The following is a 22,064-nucleotide window of genomic DNA, read 5'->3' as shown; positions in this document are numbered from 1 at the left end:
CCTTGGAGACTTGTTCCCTCCTGACCTAGCAGGGTCCCCTAACCCCTGACAGCCTTGCTTCAGACTTTCATGTCACCATCATCATCACTCCCCTGTGTTAGGGGTCATGCCTAACACAGCAAACTTCTGAAATACTCCTTAAAGGTTGACTGGGGTCCCTGGGGTGTGTGAGGCGTGAGTCCAGGAGGAAAGTGGTGGGAGATGAGGAAGTAGAAAAGAGGGGGGACCCCTGCCTCCCCCCATGGTTCCCAGGTCCTTGGAGGAACTTCACTCTGTGAGAGAACAGAGCAGACGCTGCTGGCAGTGTTCTGGTTTTCTTGGAAAACAGTCAATCAGCCCTGCCCTTTTCTCAGAGAAGGGAGAAGGCAGGGTGGGTCCTCAGCTGTCCCCCCAGGGGGCCAGGCTGAGCCTCCTCATGCAATAGGAGCCATTTTCCTTGGTGGCAGGAGCACATGCTCAGTGAGGGAGGCAGGCCTTCGGCCACAGCCCGGCCCTCCCCCCTACCTGTGCTTGCGGGATGCCAGGAGGGTACTGGCACTTAAGTGGGGAAGGTAGAGGGTAGGGAGGGATCATCTCATCGTACAAGAAGGGCTGAGGTCAGAGCTGCACTCCTGCCATCATAGTCCTCTTTCTATTTTTAAATTGTAACGAAAATCATAGAAAGTATAGAATTTATAGAAAATACCATTTCCCCTCAGCCCACCATTATCCCATGACCATCATTTACCATTTTGGAGTATATCCTTCCACTCTTCATCCATACCTGTACTTCCTTTTTTTTTTTTTTGACTGAAGTGTGTAGTTGACATACAGTATTAGTTTCGGGTGTACAACATAGCGATCTGACATTTGTCTCCATTGTGAAATGGTCACCACGATATGTCTGCTTACCCTCTGTCGCCACACGCAGTCGCTATCACTGATTGAATTCCCTGTGCTGTACATTATATCCCCATGACTGACTTTATGACTGGAAGCTTGTCCCTCTTGATCTCCTTCATCCATTTTCCACCCCTCCTCCCTCCCCTCCGGCAGTCAGCACTCTATTCTCTGTATCAGTGAGTCTGGGCTTGGTTTTGTTTTGTTTTTTATTTATTATTTAATTTAATTTTTATTTTTTTTAAGATTTTATTTATTCATGAGAGACTCGGGGGGTGGGGGGGGACAGAGACACAGGCAGAGGGAGAAGCAGGCTCCATGCAGGGAGCCTAATATGGGACTCGATCCCAGGCCACGCCCCGGGTCAAAGGCAGGCACCAAACCGCTGAGCCACCCAGGTGTCCCTGGTTTTGTTTTTTTGATTCTACCTATAAGTGAAATCATAGGTATCTGTCTTTCCCTGACTTATTTCACTGAACATAAGGCATGCCCATATTTCACGCTTTCGTAGTGATCTACTGAATATATAGTTTCTGTCCATATTCTCTCCCTCTCAGCATTGTGTGGTAAGCATTTTCTGTTGGCCATATGACCATATTTCTTCTGTTGAGTATAATTCAGCAAAGTATATGAAGTGGACTAATAAGTCAACAACCTGATTCATCTTTCACATGTATAACCAACCCCGGCAGTCATCACTCTAGCGAGCTCCCCCCATGCCCCTTACTAGTCATCTGTGCCCCCAGCCACAAGCAGAGCAGGATCACGGTTACCAATGGTCCTGAAATATCCCCTGGGTGGCTCTACACTATGTCCTGAACCCTTTTTCTATTGCTGGACCATTAGGTTGCTTTCAGTGGTTCATTATTACAAGTAAGATGTGCCTTTTATAGCCCCGGTGGCTCAGTGGTTTAGCGCTGCCTTCAGCCTGGGGTGGGACCCTGGAGACCCGGGATTGAGTCCCATGTCGGGCTCCCTGCATGGAGCCTGCTTCTCCCTCTGCCTGTGTCTCTGCCTCTCTCTCTCTGTCTATGTCTCTCATGAATAAATAAATAAAATCTTAAAAAAAAAAAAGTGCCTTTTAGTAGCATTCATGCCTTTAAAGGATTTTGCTGCTCATCTAGGAGGGTTGCTCATCTGCAAATAGCCAGCACGTGTCTGTGAAGACCCAGAAAACTCCATAACTGTTCATTTGGCCTTATCAGGAGCCAGGCTGAACCTTTTCTTTGCAGGAAAGGATAGTTAGAGTGTAGATTTATGTTGGAGCCCACCTTCTACTTCAAGATGTGTCTGTGTGAGGAGAGACCTTTTTTTTTTTTTTTTTTTTTTTTTTTGCCTTTATTTAAAAAGAAATTCCTGGCCACTTCTTTCTGTGGTACTTGAAGGGATCTATAGTTGACAGTGAGGACAAAGGGGAGGGTTTGGTTGTATCCCAGAAGGCACAGTGAGAGAAGTGGCTTGTGCAGAAGCCTAGTGCATCTTGCTGGAAAGCCAAGATCTGTTGGCTTGTCATAGAGACATGAATCAGAAGTGAAATGTTTGGAGCTGACTGGCGGGATGGAGAAGTGCTGGAAATTAGGAGAGCTGGCTCAGGGGCTGTGGCAATGGAGTGAAACTGCAGCCTCCCCAGCTCAGAGGAGGAGGCGCCAGTGGCGGCGGGAAGGCAGGAGAGGCAGCAGAACGGGGTGCTGTCTTTGGGCTAATGCCATGGGGGATTTGGCCCAGACTCAGCAGTTAGATTAAGTTTCCGAAAGCACATTCCTGAGCAGAATGGGGGCTGTGTTTTGCTGGTTGGCTGATGGAAGGAGGCTGAGTGGTGAAGGGATTACCGAGGCATGGTCTGAATTTAGAGGCAAGGCTGGGCCGTGGCGTGCCTGTGCACACGCACACACACCCGCCCACACTCAACACTTAAGGCTTCCTTTTCCTCTGGCCATTTTTGCGTGCGCTCAGATGTTCACCCTCAGACAAAGCGCCCACTGTTTGGCCTACCTAGCAAGGTGCTACCTCCTGTGTCTTCGTGGACTCCTGGATCACCGGGACCTTCCAATGGTGGGGTCTTAGACATGGCTTGAGGATTCAAGGGTGTGAAGGAGGCCTCTAGAAGAACTTTTCCTGGTCCAGACCTCAGACCTCTTTTACTTAGACGCTGGGGGCTGGGAGTACACTTGGACTTCACTCCTCTCTGTGGACATTGGCTTCTGGTCTTCAGGTCAAATGGAGCACATGTGGATAACTGCTGTCTTCACTCTCTGGAGGTGTCCGTCCCACTCTCCTCCACACAGAACTTTTTCTCCTATTGAACCCAAACTTTATTTGTGGTAAATCTCTTGCTGCTAATGCCTCACTTCAGACCACCTTGTCTAACTCTTGCTTTTCAAGATACTTTTGACTTTGATCTCCTTTCTTCCTTACTCCTTTTTCTAAGCTTTACACCAGGAGGCCAACCACTCTACATGGCCCACATGTTCCCACTCTCTGCACCTGAACCAACAGCAGACTTTGCCAATGGACACCATATTCCTTTTTTCTATACCTTGACTCAGCCTTACAATTGTTCTCAACACAGCCCAGCAAGGAATCACAATTTAGCAGAGCTGGCATACGATGTGAAAACTGTTTTTGATCCCTTACCTCTAATAATTCAAATGAACTCCTACGTAATTGTTCATTTTTAACTTTTTTCCATTTTTTAAAATTATTCTCCTAATTATCCTATCATCCCTAGGTCCCATTTGTCGTTGGAAATAAAACAGGTGGTAACTGGGTAGTACTATAGCTGGGAACTTTAGTTCTCAAGCTAATGTGAAGTCTTAAACTTATGCTGGTTTAATTGAGACCAGATCTGTAACTCCTCCCTAAGGCCTTTAGGCCTAAGAATCAAGCATGGTTCTCGAGTTTTCTTTCCTCGGGAGAGGAAGGAGCTCCCCTTAGCCAGTTGTCTCCATGACCCCGACTCTGAGGAAGGTCAGAAGGTAACAGAATTTAACCCATGAATAAAATGAAGAAACAAACTAATATTATGGAGGGGAAAGAAAGACTTAAAAAAACCCCTTGGGTTGAAGTTTTAACTCTGCCCTTAGGACTTGATGTGACTCTGGGTAAGTCAGTCCCTCAGATTGCCACAACTATGAAATGAGCACAGTGATAATTTATAGCATCAGTATCATAGTTTTTTTGTTTGTTTGGTTTTGTGGGGGTTTTTTGAGGGTCAAATGATGGGATAGTAATATTTTGAAGCACTTTATAAATTCCAGGCTTTATACATTCCACCCATTTGGTCAGCGAACATTTGTGGAGTGTCCTCCTGCAGGAGGCTCTAGGGCCTGTGTCTAGCTCTGGGCTGCCCAGCTCCATTCTGGGAGCAGCCTTCAGAAGAACAAGTCCAGGGAATGGCAAAGCTTCCACTCCTAGCCAGAGCCAAAAGAGAGGGCTGGCTTGTTGGGAAGAGAGAACTAACCCATTTCCTGTGAATTTCTCAGCAGTTTGTATACACATGATCTCTAACCCAGACTCCTAACTCCTGGCTGCATTGGAGGATAGCCATGGTGTCACTGCATTGCTTCTTGTCCCCATAGCCACAGAGCTGCTCATTTATGTTTCTGGTGGCTCACCACTGCTCATTCCTCTAACCAGGTAGTCATTGATTTGTACTGGCAGGCTGGGCTGACCGTGGGCCCTCAGCATGGTGATTCCACAGAAGGAGCCATGGTTTTTTTTGTTCAGCCCCCTCCACCTCTAATTCCTACCAGATACTTCCTTGAGGTCTTATAGGCTCAAACTGTGAACTAGAATAAGCCATAAAGGACCACTGTGGACATGCCTTTACTAAAATATTTATAGCTTTCTCTGTGTTTTAGTCAGGTTCTCCAGAGGAGCAGAACCAGTTATACATACAGGTGTACGTTGGAGATGTTGTGAGTTTGGTTCCAGGTGACTCACTATCAAGTGAGTCTAGTGAATTTTTTGGTACCCTATATACCCTTGTATATAAAAGTTAAGGTTATACTATCCTGTAGCTCTTAACATGTGCAATAGCCTTACAACTAAAAAAAAGTACACACTTTAATTTAAAAATACTTTATTGCTTAAATAACCATCAACTGAGCTTGCAGTGAGTTGTAATCACTGATCAGAAATCACCATAACAAATATAATAATGATGAAAAGATTTGAAATATTACAAGAGTTAATAAAATGTAACAGAAAATAAGCAAATGCTGTTGGAAAATGGCACTGATAGACTTGCTTGATGGAGGATTGCCACAAACCTTCAGTTTGTTAAAAAAAAAAAAAGTATAACCAAATGAAGCATCCTGCATATGTATATAGAGAAATTAATAAAGGCAAAATATAGATTTATTTTAAAGAACTGGTTCACATAATTGTGGAGGCTGGAAAGTCCAAAATTCATAGAGCAAGCCAGCAGACTGGAGATTAGGGAGTCCCACTGGCAAACAGCAAAGCACCCATTCTCCAGCAGTGAGTTCAGTGTTTAGATGTCTTGGAGGTTGGTGTCCTAAGAATTAGGAACATACTCAGAGTTTCCAGCAGAGCAGAGTAAGACCTAACCCTCACCTTTGAGGAGCTCTTAATCTCATGGAAAAGATTGACTGCAGTAACGCAGTAGCCCTAAAGCAAGTCAGTCTCCAACAGAGATACAGATTTTCCTGAGAGCTCAGGCTAACGGGGATTCATTTCAATTTCAGGGAATTGAGGAAGACTTGGGAGTTGAGCCTTAAAGAATGTGTGTGAGACAATCTTTATTTCTCATTTCTTGAGTTCTCTCATACCTTTCTCAGATCTTCAACAACTAAGTTTAGCTCTTAGCATTGTGTACTTAGATGTAAGCCTAGTGCAATTTCTGAGATGGGGCAGATAGTTCCATCGTGAGTCTAATTTCCATAGTGAGGTAATTCCATGGTGAGTTCAATTAAATCCTGTATGTAGCCACCAGATAAATTGTCTCTCTCTTGCTACCCCATCGGATTCTCCCCTAACTCTCCCCCATTTTTCATTGTTTCTCTTTTCCTTTTGAGGGTGTATATTCTGTGATTAATAAAGGAAGCCTCAAAGTTTTCTCCAATGCCACTCCTTTCCACCTGTCTCCTTCAGCCAGCCAGTGACTCCTTGACAAAACAAGAAGGAATGATACGCTCCAAGTTGGAAAAACATTTGTTGTTAGCTTAGGCATCTGAAGGAATCCCGTGCAAGCCTTTTGCTTTGCAGTGAATGGGCGGTGGCAGGAAGAAGAGTTGGAGAACCAGAGGAAACAGAGGTGGCGTCCTGAGCTGGCCCAGGAGGGGAAGGGGGGTCCGCAGCTGGAGGCCAGGCTGGCGGTACTGCCAGGTGGAGCGGGAGAGAGAGACCCTTGGTGGCTCTACAGGGGGGTGTCCTCAGTCAGAAAGGGAGAATCAGCCTAAGTGTGAGATTTAGCTTTACACTGTAAGTTTTATTTTACTTTGCCAGTTAGACAAGAAAATTAGTAACAGCTTAAACCCAAAAGGAGCTAAGCAACTTGAATATCTAAATAGGAAATGACTAAGGAATGCCTTCTAGTATTAAACCAAGGTCCTATTAACCCTTTCTGTTTTCTACTGGATACAGGCAGAAGTTCATGCCTCCCAAGAACTTCCCCTGATATTCTGGTGAAATCTTCAACCTAATCCCATCAGGCCTGGTGCAAGTACCCAGACAAATGTGTGGTATGAGCTCAGCTCAGGGCATCATGGCAGCAACTGTCTTCCCCAAAGACAGTTCCAGTTTTCTATTTAGTGATGGTCAGAATTTACCAAAAGAAGACCTCAAATCCATGGTGTATTTTCTACCAAGGACACGTTTACAACTCCTACCCTTCTCTCCTCCTCAATCTGTTCTTTGCACATACAGCCACATGCTTAAGTAAAAATCTTAGGTCCATCTTCTAAGAGTGAAGGGGAGACCTCATAGTGTGTTTAGCTGGTACCACCTATAATTTCAACAAGCCAGAGTAGACTTCGCTCAGGAAGGTGAGGGAAGCATTGATTAGCTTACTTGAAATCACTGGAGCCCTCTAAGGAACATGATGTAAGATGGTTCCTTTAAAATAAAAAATTAAGAGAGCAGATGAGTCCCTTGGCTCCCCCCTTTTTTTGTGGAAAAGCTTAGGAATTTCTACCTTGACCTTGTTCTTAGACTTTCAACCCTTCCTGGACTGGTAATAACCTTGAGGTTATTGTTATTGAGAACAATAGAACAGCAAGTCTGTCCTGCAGGTGGTTCAGTGTTCACATCAAAGATAAAGGACTTACTCACTGAATAGCGAGAAAACATGTAGGCAAAGGGGGGAAAAAACCTTGATTGAGGCAAAAACAGCATTTTCTTTCCTGAGGGAAAATCATGTTTAATGTTGAGTGACCATCCTCCTTAACTTAGAAACATGTGAAGACTTTGGGAATCACAGAGCAGGACACGGGCTGTAGCGTGGCGCTTAAGCCCGTCTCTCAGCCTCACCTCTCACTCTAGACCCCTCAAAATCTACCACTTCCTTATCTGTTGTCTTGCACTTTCCCCTTGTTTTTGGAATGGTGCCCTATCTACCTGCAATACCATCCTTTCCGTTCCCTTTCCCAGAACGTGCCCATCTCCCTTGGGATAACAAATTCCTTCTCAGCCTCGAGTGTCTCCTCTAGGAGTCTTTTCTTGAAGCCCTCAACTTCCCAAGCCCAGAGTGGAGTCTCCTCTTCCTGGCTTCCTTACCACCCTGTGTTTACTTCTGTAGCCCTCTCATTTGCCTGGAGGGCAGGGGCTGCTGCCATTCATCTCTGTGACCCCACAGCTTCCCATAGGACCTGGCACACAGTAGGCCTTCAGTGAATGTCTAGAAAGAGGAAGACTCCCGGATAAGATGTGTTTGAAGTCGAGAAGGTCAAAAGGAGCATGCAAAAGGTGAACAAAGATTTCTTCACCAAATCCTGATAGATTAAAAGGCTTAAGGAAGTAAAAAAGTTTGAAGCAAGCATATAAACAGATACAAATGGATTCAGGGAGGGTTCAGAAAAATTGATGGATGTCAGAAGCCTAAAGGGCTGCTTAAAAGGGATTGAGATATTTGGAGGAACCCCTAGAAACTTTGAAGGGAGGTGTCAGGGAATGTGACTCCACGTCCTACCAGAGACTTGTTAGGGCACCATTGGAGATGGCGGGCAGTTTGCATCAATTAGTAGCCACCACTGCTTGTAGGAATATGTAGTTCCCAAGTGTGTGGGCAGAAAAAGTGGAACCACTGTGGGCCCTGCTGGCCTTAGGACAGCACCCGTGCCTCCCACCCAGGGTTCTGCATGTCAGGACCCTGCTGAAGCTCTCTTCTCCGCTCTTCCTGAGTGCCTTGGCCTACATTTTCTCTCCCCTCCCTCTTCCTGTACAGGCTGCCAGCCTGCCAGAGACTCTGCCAGGATCCAGCTCTGGCTCTCATGATCCCAGACCACCAGGATTCACATTAATTTTCCCATTGCTAAGTTTATAGTTTATATTTGGTTGATCAGAGAAATATGTATGATGTGGGTTGCTGGCAAGTAAATCTTTTTTTTTCCCCTTCTCTTAAGTGTATTTTTTCAAACCATTTCATTCCTTCATCAAGTCCAAAAGAAACTCCCAAGTTCTGCTAACCAGCCCTACCTCATTGCAGTAGTGAAGTCAGATAAATGAGATGGTCTACAGACATCTTCTCTGTTCATCTGGCTGCCAGACTCAGTAGAGACATGGCTCCCATCCTTGCCTTGTCTTCAAGGATTAATCACGTTTCGTGTTCTCTTATTTTTTAAAAAACATTTTCAATGATTCAAGCCAAGAAATTCCTGAAGCATTAGGCCAGTTTTTTGCACATCGTTTAATGACATTGCAAACTAGTTTCTTTTTATTTTTCCTTCTTCCTGTCGCACTCTTCCCTTCATGCCCTTTCTCCCCTCCTGCCCACCTTTGGTCTTGTCTTTGATCTTTTGCCCTCATCCTCCTGGTTCTCTCATCTCAGTTTTCTCCCACAGCTCAAATCTGAGTTTAGACCCCACCTCAACTCAAGGGGAAAGAAAGAAACACAAGACTGAACAACTAATGTGTTTGGCATCTGCAAGAGTCCTTTTTTTTTTTTTTTACCCCCATGGAAACTGTTTTTATTTAAATAAGAAAGAGCATGTCTTGTTTTCATCGGAAAGTATATTTGAAAAATTTTATGCCATGTTTCCATGGCTCTCAGGAGAGAGTTTTCAAGCCAAAATTATTTGTGCAATTGGACAAGCAGAAAAAAAAAAAAAAACTAACAAAAGCAAACATATTTATCCACTCTCCTGGCCTGCAGAAGGAGGCAAATATTCCCTCTGCCAACCCCCTTTGCCATTTCTAAGTTGCTCTGGAGCTCAAGGTGACCTGATCTAGGTTGGAATGCTGGTGAAGGTAGTGGAGACTAAACTTGCAGATACTACTCTTGGAAATTATTGTACCCTGCCTTTTGTTGTGTTTTTATCTGTCTTGTCTATCAGAGTAAAGGACCCTGAAGTTAGGAACTATATTTTTGTCTTCATAGTGTCTTCTGTAGTTCCTAGCATACTAGATAATTCTGTAGTTCCTGGCTGAATGAATGACTCAGTGAGGCCTGGAGGCCATGAGAGTTAGGGAGTAGAATTATCAGCCCAGAAACTTGCCAATGGCCAAGAGGCTATTGAGCCATCCTGACAGCATTGCCAAGTGAGCCCCACCCATGTGGTGCCCCCACAATTTAGTGGATCCTGTCCAAACCTCAGCAGATGGGTACTGGCTTGTATTGAGGCAAGAGAGAAGGACAGAACTGACTATACATAAGTACTACCTGGATGAGTAGAAAAATGACTTTTTTGTTTTTGTTTTTGGACTGTTCAGCTGAGCTCATGGAGATGGAGATGTTGGTGACTCCAGGCAGCCTCCAACCAAAGGCACTGTCTTACTTCTTACTTAACTGAACTTTGACTTGCAGCCTAAGAGAGGTCTCCGGGAGAGGAGGACCAAATGGGGAAACTCCGTGAAACTCCTTTTGGATTACAGAGGGGGCGTTCTACTGTAGTGCAATGCACCCTGTAACAGGAAGTGTAAATTCTAGGAAAACTGGGAGGATGAGCCTATAATTAAGATTTGATACTTCTGTGTCGTGGGAATTTGTGAACATACACCAAATACCGTAATTTAATTCATAGATCTGCTGAGCTAAAAGAAGGATCCAGGCTACAAGGTGAGAAGAAATTCAAAGGGCTTATGATAAAACTTGCCTCTATGCATGTGACCCTGGTGACGGCAGCCACGTGCTCCTCACAGTTCTTGTTTTCCTCCCATTTTCCCTTGGCTCAGAAGGCAGGTGCCTGCTGTTCCCTATAAATGCGAGGAGGAAAACCAAAGCACCGCACGATTTGTGTCTGAACAAATTCCTGACGTCCGTGTTTCCACGGGTCCCATGGAAGTGATGTAGCAGAAGATACATATTCCATTAAGAAATTGAGGGCTTACAAGGAAGGCACTGGGGAAGGGTTCTGCACGGAGCCCAAACTGTTTGGGCTTTCTTGGAAAGCCCAAAAGGAGACTCTGTAAATTCAGAGATGGCCCCAAAGACCAGAGCTCTAGCCTGTTGAGAGCTGAGAAACAAGAGTGGTCCTATTGGCATTTGATTAGTGCAGACAAGTTAATAAAATAGTCGAAAGAATACACAAAGAAAGGATGCACAAGAGGGCTCTGGGGGAAGGTAAGAGGATTAAAGCTGCAAAAACATTCCTCTAATGGATTTCTCAAACACTCCAGCCCACAGGCAAGGGCAGGTGTCCCTTCAAACCATTTCCCCATGAAACCCGATCCATCATTCTGTGGTGCAGCCTGTTAACCCCATTTGGAACTGAAGGGCCTGCCCCCTAGTCCCAGTGAGGCACCCTGAGCAGCCCCGGGACTGGCCAGGAACCCAGCTTTGCAGACAAAGGAGCCTGGGAACAGGCTGGTTTCCTTCACTCGCAGCCAACTAGATCTCTGCATTTGCCTCATAGGGTAGCTGATTAGGCCTTTACTGATCACACATCTCCAGCCCGCCCCCCTCCCCAGTCTCTTTTCTGCCTAAAAACACTTGAGAGAGGGTGCTCTGATTTTCAGATCCATCATCACTTTGTTACTCTCTCTTTGATCCTTAGTGAAACTCAACTTTTGCTCCAGCAGCCAAATTGGATGTGTTTGTCTAGTGAAGCAACAGCTAAGGCTCAAGCTCAGGAGGAACAGGGAGGGGACAGGGCCAAGGAACGAACTACTGCTTATTTGTTTGGAAGCCAGGAAGGCAGGCCTGCCAGTAGGATGCCCAGCTGGGGTGTCCTCAGTCCAGCCCACATGGGCTGTTGTGCACATGTTGGCATCAGAACAAAGGGGCAGTCTGGCCACATGGCTGACCAGTGCCCAGCTTTGTGCCTCCCCCACTGCACAGCCTTCTGTCTCCAACTTAGCAGTTGTCAGAGGGTACAGAAGGAGCCAAGAGGGACAGAGAGGGGGAGGGGGTTATGTTTTGTAGTATTGGGTCCGTGAGGTGGGTGCTGGAGAGTGTGTGCCTTGTGCCTGGATAAGCTCTCAATTACAATGGGGCAAGAGCCTGGGCCATTAACATGGAGATGGCATTCTGGTGCCAAACTCCTCTCTTTCTTGTAAAATGATCTGTTAGGTTTAAGTATATCCTTGCTTGAGGCAAATTTCCTTGGAATGAAATAAAGCAAAGGAGGAGGGAAAAAAAAACTCAAACTCTTGGTGGAGTAGTTTTAGAATTTATTGGACCGTGGAAGAGACTGCTTCTTGGTGACAGGAATTTTCCAGATGCCCCTGAGCTGACAATCGCTCACAGCTCGCTTTGTGGGGAGCCTCCTGACTTGGCAGGTACAGCACACACTGTGCAGAGGAGGATTAAGGCCTTTGCATTGTTTAAGTGCATTGCTTTTGAAAACCAGTTCACAATCTTTAGCCAGAACACGCTAAGGACAGGCAGTCCGCCCTTTTCCGTCATCCATATCTCCTTCCTCTCTGAGAAAAAACACATCCGCCGTCTTGGCTGAAAAGCTCAGCCAGGACTGGACTACATAATTTTGGGGGTCTAATACAAAATTAAAATGTGGAGTCTTGTTCAAACATTAAGAATTTGAAGACGGTGATAGAGCATTAAACCAAGCACTGGCCTCCCCTTCCGGGCCACACGGAACTACACAGATTGCACTCCTATGAAGCTGGCGTTGGGCTCAAACGCCAAATTGTTCATTCATTCAGCAAGGATTTAGAGAACATTTGCTATATCCTGAATATCATGCCATGGGGTTTGGGGTTGGGGCATGGAGTGTAAAATTAGTATACTGCCCCTAGGAATTTACAATTTAATTGGAGTCAGATACCACATATATAAAATTAAACAATGATAAAATAAATCTTTAAAAGCCCAGAAGGTTCTATACACACTCAAAGGAAAGAATCCGTAAGCGAGATATCACCTTGCCCCACAGGTATCACTCAGCCGGGAAGGTAAAAGAGAGTGCTAGAAATGAATTGGGCAGCCTGTCTGTTTTTGCCATGCCACTTGGAAACAGCATGTATTTCCTACCTCACATTCATTAGACCTATTTCGCACCTTTTCCATGACTCCAGAAATAGCTTCTCAAGAAGCAGTCTGTTTTCAAAATAACCATACTATGTAACTGATTTGAGGGTCCTAACTTCTAAGATAGTCCTTCATTCGGCCATTCACCATTTACTGAGCATCTAGTTAGGCCAGGCCCTGGTTAGGGTCAGAGGACACATAAACAAATAAGACTTGCCCCTAAAAAGTTCGTACTCTAGTATTGTAAGGACAATAATCCTTTCATAGAAACAAAAGGACTTTCCTATTCTGGTGTGGCTTTTCTACTGTAAAGTTCCATTAAGTGGGAAACCTGACCTCACTGCCTGCCTTGATCCCTGGGCTCTCCTATGGTGACAGTAGTTTGTTTTTGGTAATTACCTCTTATCTACTGTGAGAAACTTGATTCCTGCCTGCTCCTGTCGCTTTCTTGCCTTCTCTGGGTCTCCAGGGGAAACAACACAGGCAGGTGGAGTCTTGCAGTGGAATTGCAGTAAAAGCTCTGATGGCGTCCGTTCTCAGGAGCTGAGCTGAACACTGTGTGGTCAGCATTCAGACAGGGTGCCTCGAGGGCTTTCTAGGTATCTTTATGAAGGAGCATCCAGGTAAATATTCTCCTCTTTCTTATCTTATTCCCCTTTCATTTTACTTCTATTAGATTCAGCTACAGTCCTAAAAAACAAATCTGGAATCTTTTTTGCACAAGTGTCCAATTTTGTTCAGCAACATCAGGGCTCTGGCTCTAGTTTTGGAGAGAGTTTTGTGGTTTGAACTGTTAGATTATCTGGGAAACATCCTGCTCTTGTTGCAGGTGGATCTTCATCCTCTACCATTTTAGATCCTAGTCTTACCACCAAGCCAAATCAGAAAAGATGGCCATCATGCTACTAGACTCTGCAGCCTGGTGTCAAGACCCTCAGGTCTCCCATATTCCATTGCCATCAGCCACATTATGGAGACCCATCTTTCCCTTAGAAAGCTCTCAGAGCATCCACAGATCTCCCACCCCAGCTTTGAGTAAGGATTAGCCATGATAGGAGAACATAGCTCCCAGGTAGCATCAGCCTTCCTGTTATAACAATGGTTGGTAACTGAGTGGAATCTCAGGCCTGTCACTTTACTATGCATGTCAGAGAAGAACCAAAGGACTTCTTTGTTTTTGCCATGCCACTTGCAAACAGCATGTATTTCTTACTTCACATTCATTAGACATATTTCACATCTTTTCTGTGACTCCAGAGATCACAATTTGCTCTCATCATTCCCTTCAGTCTCCTTTAGCTGAGTTGTGCCAGGACATTTATGCCTTGATTGCTGACCCATCTCCAGCCAAGTTCCATAGGGCCAATGGGCCTGGTCAACTGGCCACCATGTCCCAGAAGAGGCTGATCTGTGTCACAGGCATCTCCTCATGGAATTCTCTATACATGTCCCCACTCTCCAGCTTCTGTATATCAAGTTGAACTCTGATGCACTAATGGAGGCTACACATTGCATCCTGTAAACTCCTATAGACAACAGAAGGCTGGAGGAAGGATTTGGACAGCCACTGGGAAGCCCCTCGGGGTGAGGCCCCTACAGCTGTTTATCATGACACCAAGGCGGAAGTCCACTCTAAAATGTTGCTTTGTCTCTCTGCTTCATTGAGGCCCAGTTGGCACCTTCCCTTCTCTCTACAGACCTCCAGGACTTCAAGTTGGATGTGCAACACGTGATTGAAGTAGATGAGGGGAACACAGCAGTCATTGCCTGCCACCTTCCAGAGAGCCATCCAAAAGCCCAGGTCCGATACAGTGTCAAGCAAGAGTGGCTAGAGGCATCCAGAGGTGAGTGAGCAAGGAGGAGCCCAGAGGCCGAGGCCAGGGAGGAGGCTGACCACCTCTGGCTTCCGCCTCTCCAACCCCCCCCCCCCATCAGCATGCCTGTGGCCCCCTCCTCACACTGGTCAACTGTCTTCTACCTTGCTGTTTAGCCTTGTCAGGTCCTAAAGGGATTTGCTTCCATAATGGAGGTCATTTTTTTTTTTTTTAAGATTTTATTTATTTATTTATTTTTTTTTTTAAGATTTTATTTATTCATGAAAGACACACAGAGGCAGAGACACAGGCAGAGGGAGTAGCAGGCTCCATGCAGGGAGCCCGATGTGTGACTTGATCCTGGGACTCCAGGATCACGCCCTGAGCCAAAGGCAGGCACTAAACCCCTGAGCCACCCAGGGATCCCCCTCCCCTGCCCTTTTGAGAGGAATTTCTTCATCTTTTGAGGCTCTGGAAGATGTTGCTCAGCTGTCACTATTTGATCGAGGCTGTCAGCACAGGGTTCTGGAGCCTCCCATGTGTGTGCTCCCTGCTACACACAGCAAGACTGTCTGATGAACCCAGCCATTCGTGGAGCTGTAGTGTTCCCTGGTGGGAGGCAAAGCCCTTTCCCACATAGCACAGGAATGTTTCAAGTGGGACTTGGGTTTTTCCCTCTTCCCATCTTCCTGGTAATGCGGCTGTCTCAGCTGTCCTAGCTTCCTGCTTAGGCTGCGGTGTCAATGACAGCTGGGCCAGGGAAGGCCAAGCTTTGGGCCACAGAGTGCCTGGGAGGAGAAGGGGTGCCTTTCAAGATGAAATCAGCTTCTTCCCATAGCTGACCCTTCACTGGAGACCAAGTAGACCCTGCTTGACAGAACCCATAGCTCAAGATCTATTCCTTTACAAATATCCTGTAGATATTTAAATATTTTCATTAAGTTTTTCTGGCCATGAAAGGAATATATGTTCCTATATTCCTATGAGGAATATATACGTTCACTGTAGAAAATACAGAAAACTATTTTTTGAAAGGTAAAACTCCTAATCCCGCCACTCAGAAATAACTGGAGAGGAATAGAATATTAATCTGAGAGGACTAGAGCATTAATCTCCATTGTCCCTAGCAGAAGCTTGGCAGCAGCCTCTGGAAGAAGCCCCACAAGAGTCAAGGGTGTCCCCCCACCCCCCATTCTGTCGGTTCATTTGCCTAAGCTGCTCATACCGGGGGCAGCCCAGTGACAGGCAGGCACCAGGCTCCCTGAACCTAGATTTCAGAGACAGCAGGACTCCCAGGGCAGGCTGCACCACCAGAAAGCTCAGAGCTGATGGCCAGTGCTTTGCCTGCCGGGAAGCTGAACACCATGGGGTGGGGTGTCCAGAAGCCATGAATCTGTCTCTTGTTGAAAGAAGCCGAATACAGCCCTGGGGCCCCACCCCCATGGCACCTCTGGTCCTGAAGCAGACAAAGCCTAGCAAACCAGTGATGCAGATAAAGGGTTTCAGTGACATTCATGGAGAAGGTGGTGGTTGGCGGAGTTAGAATAGTCCTCCCTGCTTGCAGAAGTCCAGTAGTGAGGTGGCTCAGAGCTCTGACCCTGACAGGGACTCATGGGGAATTCTAAACTCATTTCTCTCCTTCCTGGTGGCTTGCAGGAATGATCATCTCATCTCCCACGTGTACAGCACGGGCCCCTCAATCCTTACAGCAGCTCTGAGGTGGCTCATGTCTTTTTTTTAATAAGATTTTATTTATTTATTCATGAGAGACTCAGAGAGGCAGAGACACAGGCAGAGGGAGGAGCAGGCTCTCTGCAGGGAGCCTGACATGGGACTCGAACCCTGGATTTTGGGATCACGCCCTGAGCTGAAGGCAGGGCAGAATCTCAGGGGTTTAACCAGCTTTGCCACAATCACACTGCGCACGGCAGATCCAGAGCTTAAGCCCAGGTGTAGCAGACCCCAAATCTTGCTTCCTTCTCACCCTCCTCCAGCTCCCTTAAAAGTATAAAATATTCATCCAGAGACCTGTGGACTAGCTCAGGTGGGTTAGCTAGCTGGTTTGCCGGCTAATTGGTTAGTTCTATTCTCGGCATTTCTGTCCCGCTTGATCTGAGGTTTTACAGGGAGAAAAGCATTTCCAGTTTGGGCTGCTTGGGATTCAGGTGTTCGACTCATGGTTCCTGTCGTCCTGCCCACTGGGAGCTGCTGCCAGACTCATCCCATGTCCCCTTCACCCTGCCCTTTTCTCAGATAACTACCTGATCATGCCGTCAGGAAACCTCCAGATTGTGAACGCAAGCCAGGAGGATGAGGGAATGTACAAGTGTGCTGCCTACAACCCGGTGACCCAGGAAGTGAAAACCTCGGGCTCCAGTGACCGGCTCCGCGTGCGCCGTAAGGGGCCAGGGGGTGTCTCACTGATGGAAGGGGACACAGGAAGGGGGGCACAGGCTGTGCTCCAAGCCCGTTCTCTCAGGTGGGGGTGGGAGCTGGGGGGCTCGGGCCAGTGGGAGTAACCAGGACTCAGACAGAGTGGGGGGGTCCTCTCCCCTCTAGTGGCACATATCCCTTGCCTACCTCTGGGGTAGCTGTGCTTGCTAGTCCCGTTCTCCTGCCTGTTGAGAGCTCTCCTTCCCTGGGAGACTTTCAGAGTGGAGATCTGTTGGGATGTGTCTGCTGGGGCCAGACGGCCTGTGCTCAGCAGCTGGCAGCACATGCATAGGAAAGACGATGATGTGCTTGTGCCTATGTGAGGCCACAGAGCCTGCCTGGCCCTAGGCCCAGCTGTGCTTACACTGTCTGCACCGCTGCGGTGAGCCCAACACCTCCCTCTGGTGATGGTCCGTGGAGGCCCACACACTCCCCCATTTGTATGAAAACAACATCTGCCTTTGCCAAGCATCTCCGGGTGCCAGGCACTTTTCTAGGCTTCCTGCTTACTCAGTGGAGGGACAGCCTACGTGGAGCTTGGTTTTAGAGGCAGCACCAGAGGCAGATGTACCGTGAAGCTAATGAAGCCAAACTACAGCAGTCCCTCACTCACAGAGTTTTCTGTGTAATTTCACATTCTGTTTCTTCAAGAGGGCCTCCCAAGCTGTAGATGTCTCAGGTCTTGTAACACCAGGATCTGCCCCTGCTTGGCACACAAAGCAGAATCACACAGAGCGTGGAGGGAGGTGACTGCTGGGGAGCAACTTGCCTTCCAATAAGTGCTGTGCTGTTTCTCCACCAGCACTGAGAAAAGATCTCTCCTTCCTTAGCTGAGCAGCCAACGAAGTAGTTGATTTGCTTTGGGGACCTGTACTACTACTGTGCGAGAAATGCATTTCTTTACACAGTGGGTCCCTCTCAGTGCAGCGAGGTGCTCACACTATGAAGGATGCTGAGATCTGAGACTCCTGGTTGCTGTGGGGGATACCATGGATCCTTGTCTCCTAGCTCATCCTCAGACTTGGGGTGCACTTGCTGAGTGCAAGCAGGAAAAGTCACCTGCATCCACCCCCTCATCTTTTTCTTTGCTGACGTGCGTATTCAAATGTGTGTTGTGTCAATATTCCAGTATGTTACCACATCTCTTACAACAGCTCTCTGCAGAGAGAGGGCCTTGTTTTTATAAAGAAACCAAGGCTCAAGGGAATTAAGTAACTTGCCTCACTTTATGTAGGTTGTAAACCCCTGAAAGGCTGTTTGATTCCAAGTCCCCATGGTCTGGGATTGCCTCCTGGGACCTGGCCACCTAAGGCAGGGCGGAGGGGATCTTCGGCACTGAGTCTGGTCCCACATGCTGCCTTTCACCTCTCGGCTCCTCCAGGCTCTACTGCTGAGGCTGCTCGCATCATCTACCCCCCAGAGGCCCAGACCATCATTGTCACCAAAGGCCAGAGTCTGATTCTGGAGTGTGTGGCCAGTGGGATCCCACCCCCACGGGTCACCTGGGCCAAGGATGGGTCCAGTGTCGCCGGCTACAACAAGACACGCTTCCTGCTAAGCAACCTCCTCATCGATGCCACCAGTGAGGAGGACTCAGGGACTTATCGTTGCATGGCCGATAACGGAGTTGGGGAGCCTGGGGCAGCGGTCATCCTGTATAACGTCCAGGTATTTGGTGAGTGTCTCCTGCAGACCTTCTTCTCTTTGGTCAGTGTGGTCTTCTTAGAAACTCATAACCCCAAGGCTCAGGTGCCTTGTGAGAGGTCCCATGCCCAGGGTGTAATGGAAGAGGATAGAGAGAGTTGGGATGCTTGGGTCCCAGGGCCTCGGTGTATGGGCCTGATGTCCCTCTCTAGTCCCTTTCCTGTCATGACTGACAGACGAGGCACAGGACCTTTCCTTCCCTCTACCAATACTCACAGGAAAGGAGGGACTCACTCCTGACTATAGATCCCTCCCCAGCCTGTGTGGTCCTGGATAGGAAGACTTGGCCTTTCTCACCCCTGCTCTGGTTTCCCGGCAGAACCCCCCGAGGTCACCATGGAGCTGTCCCAGCTGGTCATCCCGTGGGGCCAGAGTGCCAAGCTCACCTGTGAGGTGCGTGGGAACCCCCCGCCCTCTGTGCTGTGGCTGAGGAACGCTGTGCCCCTCACCTCCAGCCAGCGCCTCCGACTGTCCCGCAGGGCCCTGCGGGTGGTTAGCGTAGGGCCTGAGGATGAAGGCGTCTACCAGTGCATGGCTGAGAATGAAGTCGGAAGCGCCCATGCCGTGGTCCAGCTGAGAACCGCCAGGCCAGGTGAGTGTAGCCCGAAAGGCTGGACATCGCAGCTGCACATTCACAGAGCCTTTTCCTTGACTAAGAACCCTAATATATAAAAGAGGTAAAAGTGATTTTTAGTTGTAAGTTCAAGTTTACGTTAACTTATTAGAAGGTCAAAGTGTGTACCCTTTCACTTGTGAAAGCGATCCATTTAATTGTTTTATTTTTACAAATATTTATTTGAGAGAGAGGGAGCAAGCACATGTGAGTAGGGGGAAGGGTAGAAGAGGAGGGAGAGGGAAAGAATCCCAAGCAGACTCAGTGATGAGTGTGGAGCCAACTGAGGTCTCAGTCCCATGACCCTGAGATCATGACCTGAGCCAAAATCAAGAGTTGGATGTTCAATCACCTGAGCCACCCAGGTACCCCTTTACTGTTGTATTTTCTCAAATGCTTTTTATTTTGTGGAATCTCTAGGTTCGTAGGGTTCCATGACACCTGGTTTTAACAACCATTGTGAAAAGCAAATCCATCCCTTTCAGCCTGATTCATTTCAGTTGACACCTGTACTGGCTGAGCAGTTACTTATGTCCTCAGCACCGGACTAGGTAATGTGGGGGGTGCACAGAAAATTAACAAAGACTCAACCTCCTCATGGAGGACGCCAAACTCACCAAGGAAATGATTTGATAAAAATACGACCCCAAATAATGCTGAATCCACATGATCAGATGCCAGCCTTCTGTGGTTCAGGATGTCAGGTGGAGGGACAAGTAACATTGGCAGATTCTGCAGATGCTTCCTGAAGGACGTGTTGCCTCTCCTGGCCTCTCAGGTTCTCAGCGGGGTTACAGTTGGCTTTCCATCTTGCAAGGCAGGTTGCTGCCTGGTGTAGGAACAGGCCCAGACTGCATGGTGTTAAGACCCCGCAGCGAAGGGATGTGTCCCCTCCCCCAACACAGACAGAAGGAGGAGGAGGGTGCAAGGTTCCTCAGGAGTAAACAGAACATTCACTCAAGGTGAGGCTAGCGTAGGGGTTCAGGAAAACAGATTGCAGAGCTGCCTGCCTGCCACCCTTGGCCACGCAAAAAGCCTGGGCACAGGGCCCCGGGCTGCCCATCTCCTGGCGGGGCAGTGACACAGCCCTCTCTCTTCCCACAGAGCCTGGCTGCGTGTGGACTGGGCTGATGGTCATCTCAGGCTCTGGGCTGTGGGCTCTTCCTATCTCTCACTTCCCTCTGCCTTCTCCCTGGGGCAACAATGCAGCCAGTGACCAGGGGAACGACATTGTCCACCTTCCCTTCTCTTTCCTTCTTGGTCCTCCAGGCACAACCCTGAGGCCATGGCGGGATGCTAAGCTGGACACTGCCACCCCTCCCGTGCTGCCCTCCAGACCCGGAAGCCCTGACCAGATGCTAAGGGGGCACCCAGGGCTCCCAAAGCCGCCGACATCGGTGCAGCCAGCTTCCCCACAGTGCCCTGAAGAGAAGGAGGGGCAGGTGGCTCCTGCAGAAGCACCCATCATTCTCAGCTCCCCCCGGACCTCCAAGACGGACTCATATGAGCTTGTGTGGCGGCCTCGGCATGAGGGTGGTAGCCGTGCGCCGATCCTCTACTATGTGGTGAAACACCGCAAGGTACGGTGCCTGGCATTGTGCAGACTTCTTCTCAGTGAGTCTGGGCAGGGGTTTCTGGCCGCTGGCCATCTCCCCCCAAGTTCCTGAAGCCTGGACCTTGACCTTTGGCCTCCTCTGCCCTACTTCCTACCACCTCCCAGGAGGATGGTTGTGAGTTGAGGCATGTGGGACCCCCAGAGGCCCAGGAAAAGTGTGTGTCACTTCAGCTCCTGTGTGCACTGGTTTCCCAGAAGCTTGGCACCCCCCACCAGCTCCTCATCCTGGGGCATAGTTAACAAATCTCCCTGTTAACCATCCCCTGCCCTCCCCTTTTCTCTCTGTCATTTGTTGTTGATGTTGTTGTTTTGTTTTTTAACCAAAGTAAGCTCTACTGGGCACATACCTGCAGGAACTCTGTATGGCAAGCTAGCTCTGGGGCCAGGAAAACAAATATTTATGAACAAGTGTTTTTTCTGAGGGCTATAAAACACCCCCTCAGTTTTCAGGATTCCTCATGGCTCGGCTTGGACAAGCAGGCGTGGGGTCTGAAAGCACATCGTGTTGCTCAGACCTCAGCTATTTCTCCTTGACAGAAGGAGGCCTGTCCAGGTGGATGTTTCAGGAGCTCTCAGGGAGGGAGCCTCTGGCTCTGGCAGGGTGTAGAGCCAGCTGGCCAGCCCATCCTCTTGGACACAGTGTCCTTTGAGGTAGGACAGGGCCCGCAGGCGGCCCCCTTGTTCGAGGCTGTGTGCTCACCTGCTGTTACCCTCCAGGGGAGAAGGACATAAGATTTCCTTTAAAAAAATGTCCTGGAGGAGCATTTCTGTTCATCCCAGATGTGTGCTTTTTTTTTTCCTAAGTCCATTAGGCAACAGGAAATTATTGGTTTTTTTTTTTTTTTTTTAGAGTATGTATTTATTCATGAGAGACACACACAGAGAGGCAGAGACACAGGCAGAGGGAAGAGCAGGCTCCATACAGGGAACCCGATATGGGACTTGATCCCAGGACCCCCAGGGATCACGCCCTGAGCCAAAGGCAGAAGAAGCTCAGCTGCTGAGCCACCCAGGTGTCCTGAAAATTATTGTTCTTAAATGGATTTTTAAAAAATGTTATTTGATAATGTGTATACATGCTATATTTTATATAGTAAAAGTATTTATCAGCTCTTCTCCCCCTCTAAAGACCAAATCAGCCCTGTGTGGAGCAGCATGTCAGCTGTGCAGTAGCTCTTTCCCCTGCTCTGGACCCTGCCAGCCTCTCTCATTCTGATCTTTCCCTTTATGACCTTGGCTCAGGACAAGTCCATAGACCCACTGGGTCGTCAGAAAGACACCTGAGGCAAAATTGCCTCCTAGGTAGGGGGTTGGGGGTGGGGATGCAGTCTCTCACTAACACTTGGCCTGCTGGCCTCTTCATAGGCAGCCAGCAAAGGGGGTAAATATATTTTTAACAAA

The 22,064-nt window shown here is 48.0% G+C and overlaps 1 protein-coding gene across 11 annotated transcripts in view; it reads left to right on the top strand.

Annotated features, from left to right (window-relative positions):
- Nucleotides 1-22,064, top strand: part of BOC (BOC cell adhesion associated, oncogene regulated) — a 121,465-nt gene that overhangs the window by 87,981 nt on the left and 11,420 nt on the right. For all 11 annotated transcript variants that reach the window (XM_072811738.1, XM_072811736.1, XM_072811734.1 and 8 more), the window contains 5 exons: nt 14,182-14,328; nt 16,552-16,695; nt 18,113-18,406; nt 18,755-19,027; nt 20,318-20,628. In XM_072811738.1, the coding sequence (XP_072667839.1) occupies nt 14,182-14,328; nt 16,552-16,695; nt 18,113-18,406; nt 18,755-19,027; nt 20,318-20,628 (1,169 nt within the window). The remainder of the gene's footprint in view (nt 1-14,181; nt 14,329-16,551; nt 16,696-18,112; nt 18,407-18,754; nt 19,028-20,317; nt 20,629-22,064) is intronic.

The sequence above is a fragment of the Canis lupus genome, chromosome 35, assembly GCF_048164855.1.
Source record: "Canis lupus baileyi chromosome 35, mCanLup2.hap1, whole genome shotgun sequence".
Lineage (NCBI taxonomy): Eukaryota > Metazoa > Chordata > Mammalia > Carnivora > Canidae > Canis > Canis lupus.
This window is presented reverse-complemented; position numbering and strand designations above follow the sequence as displayed.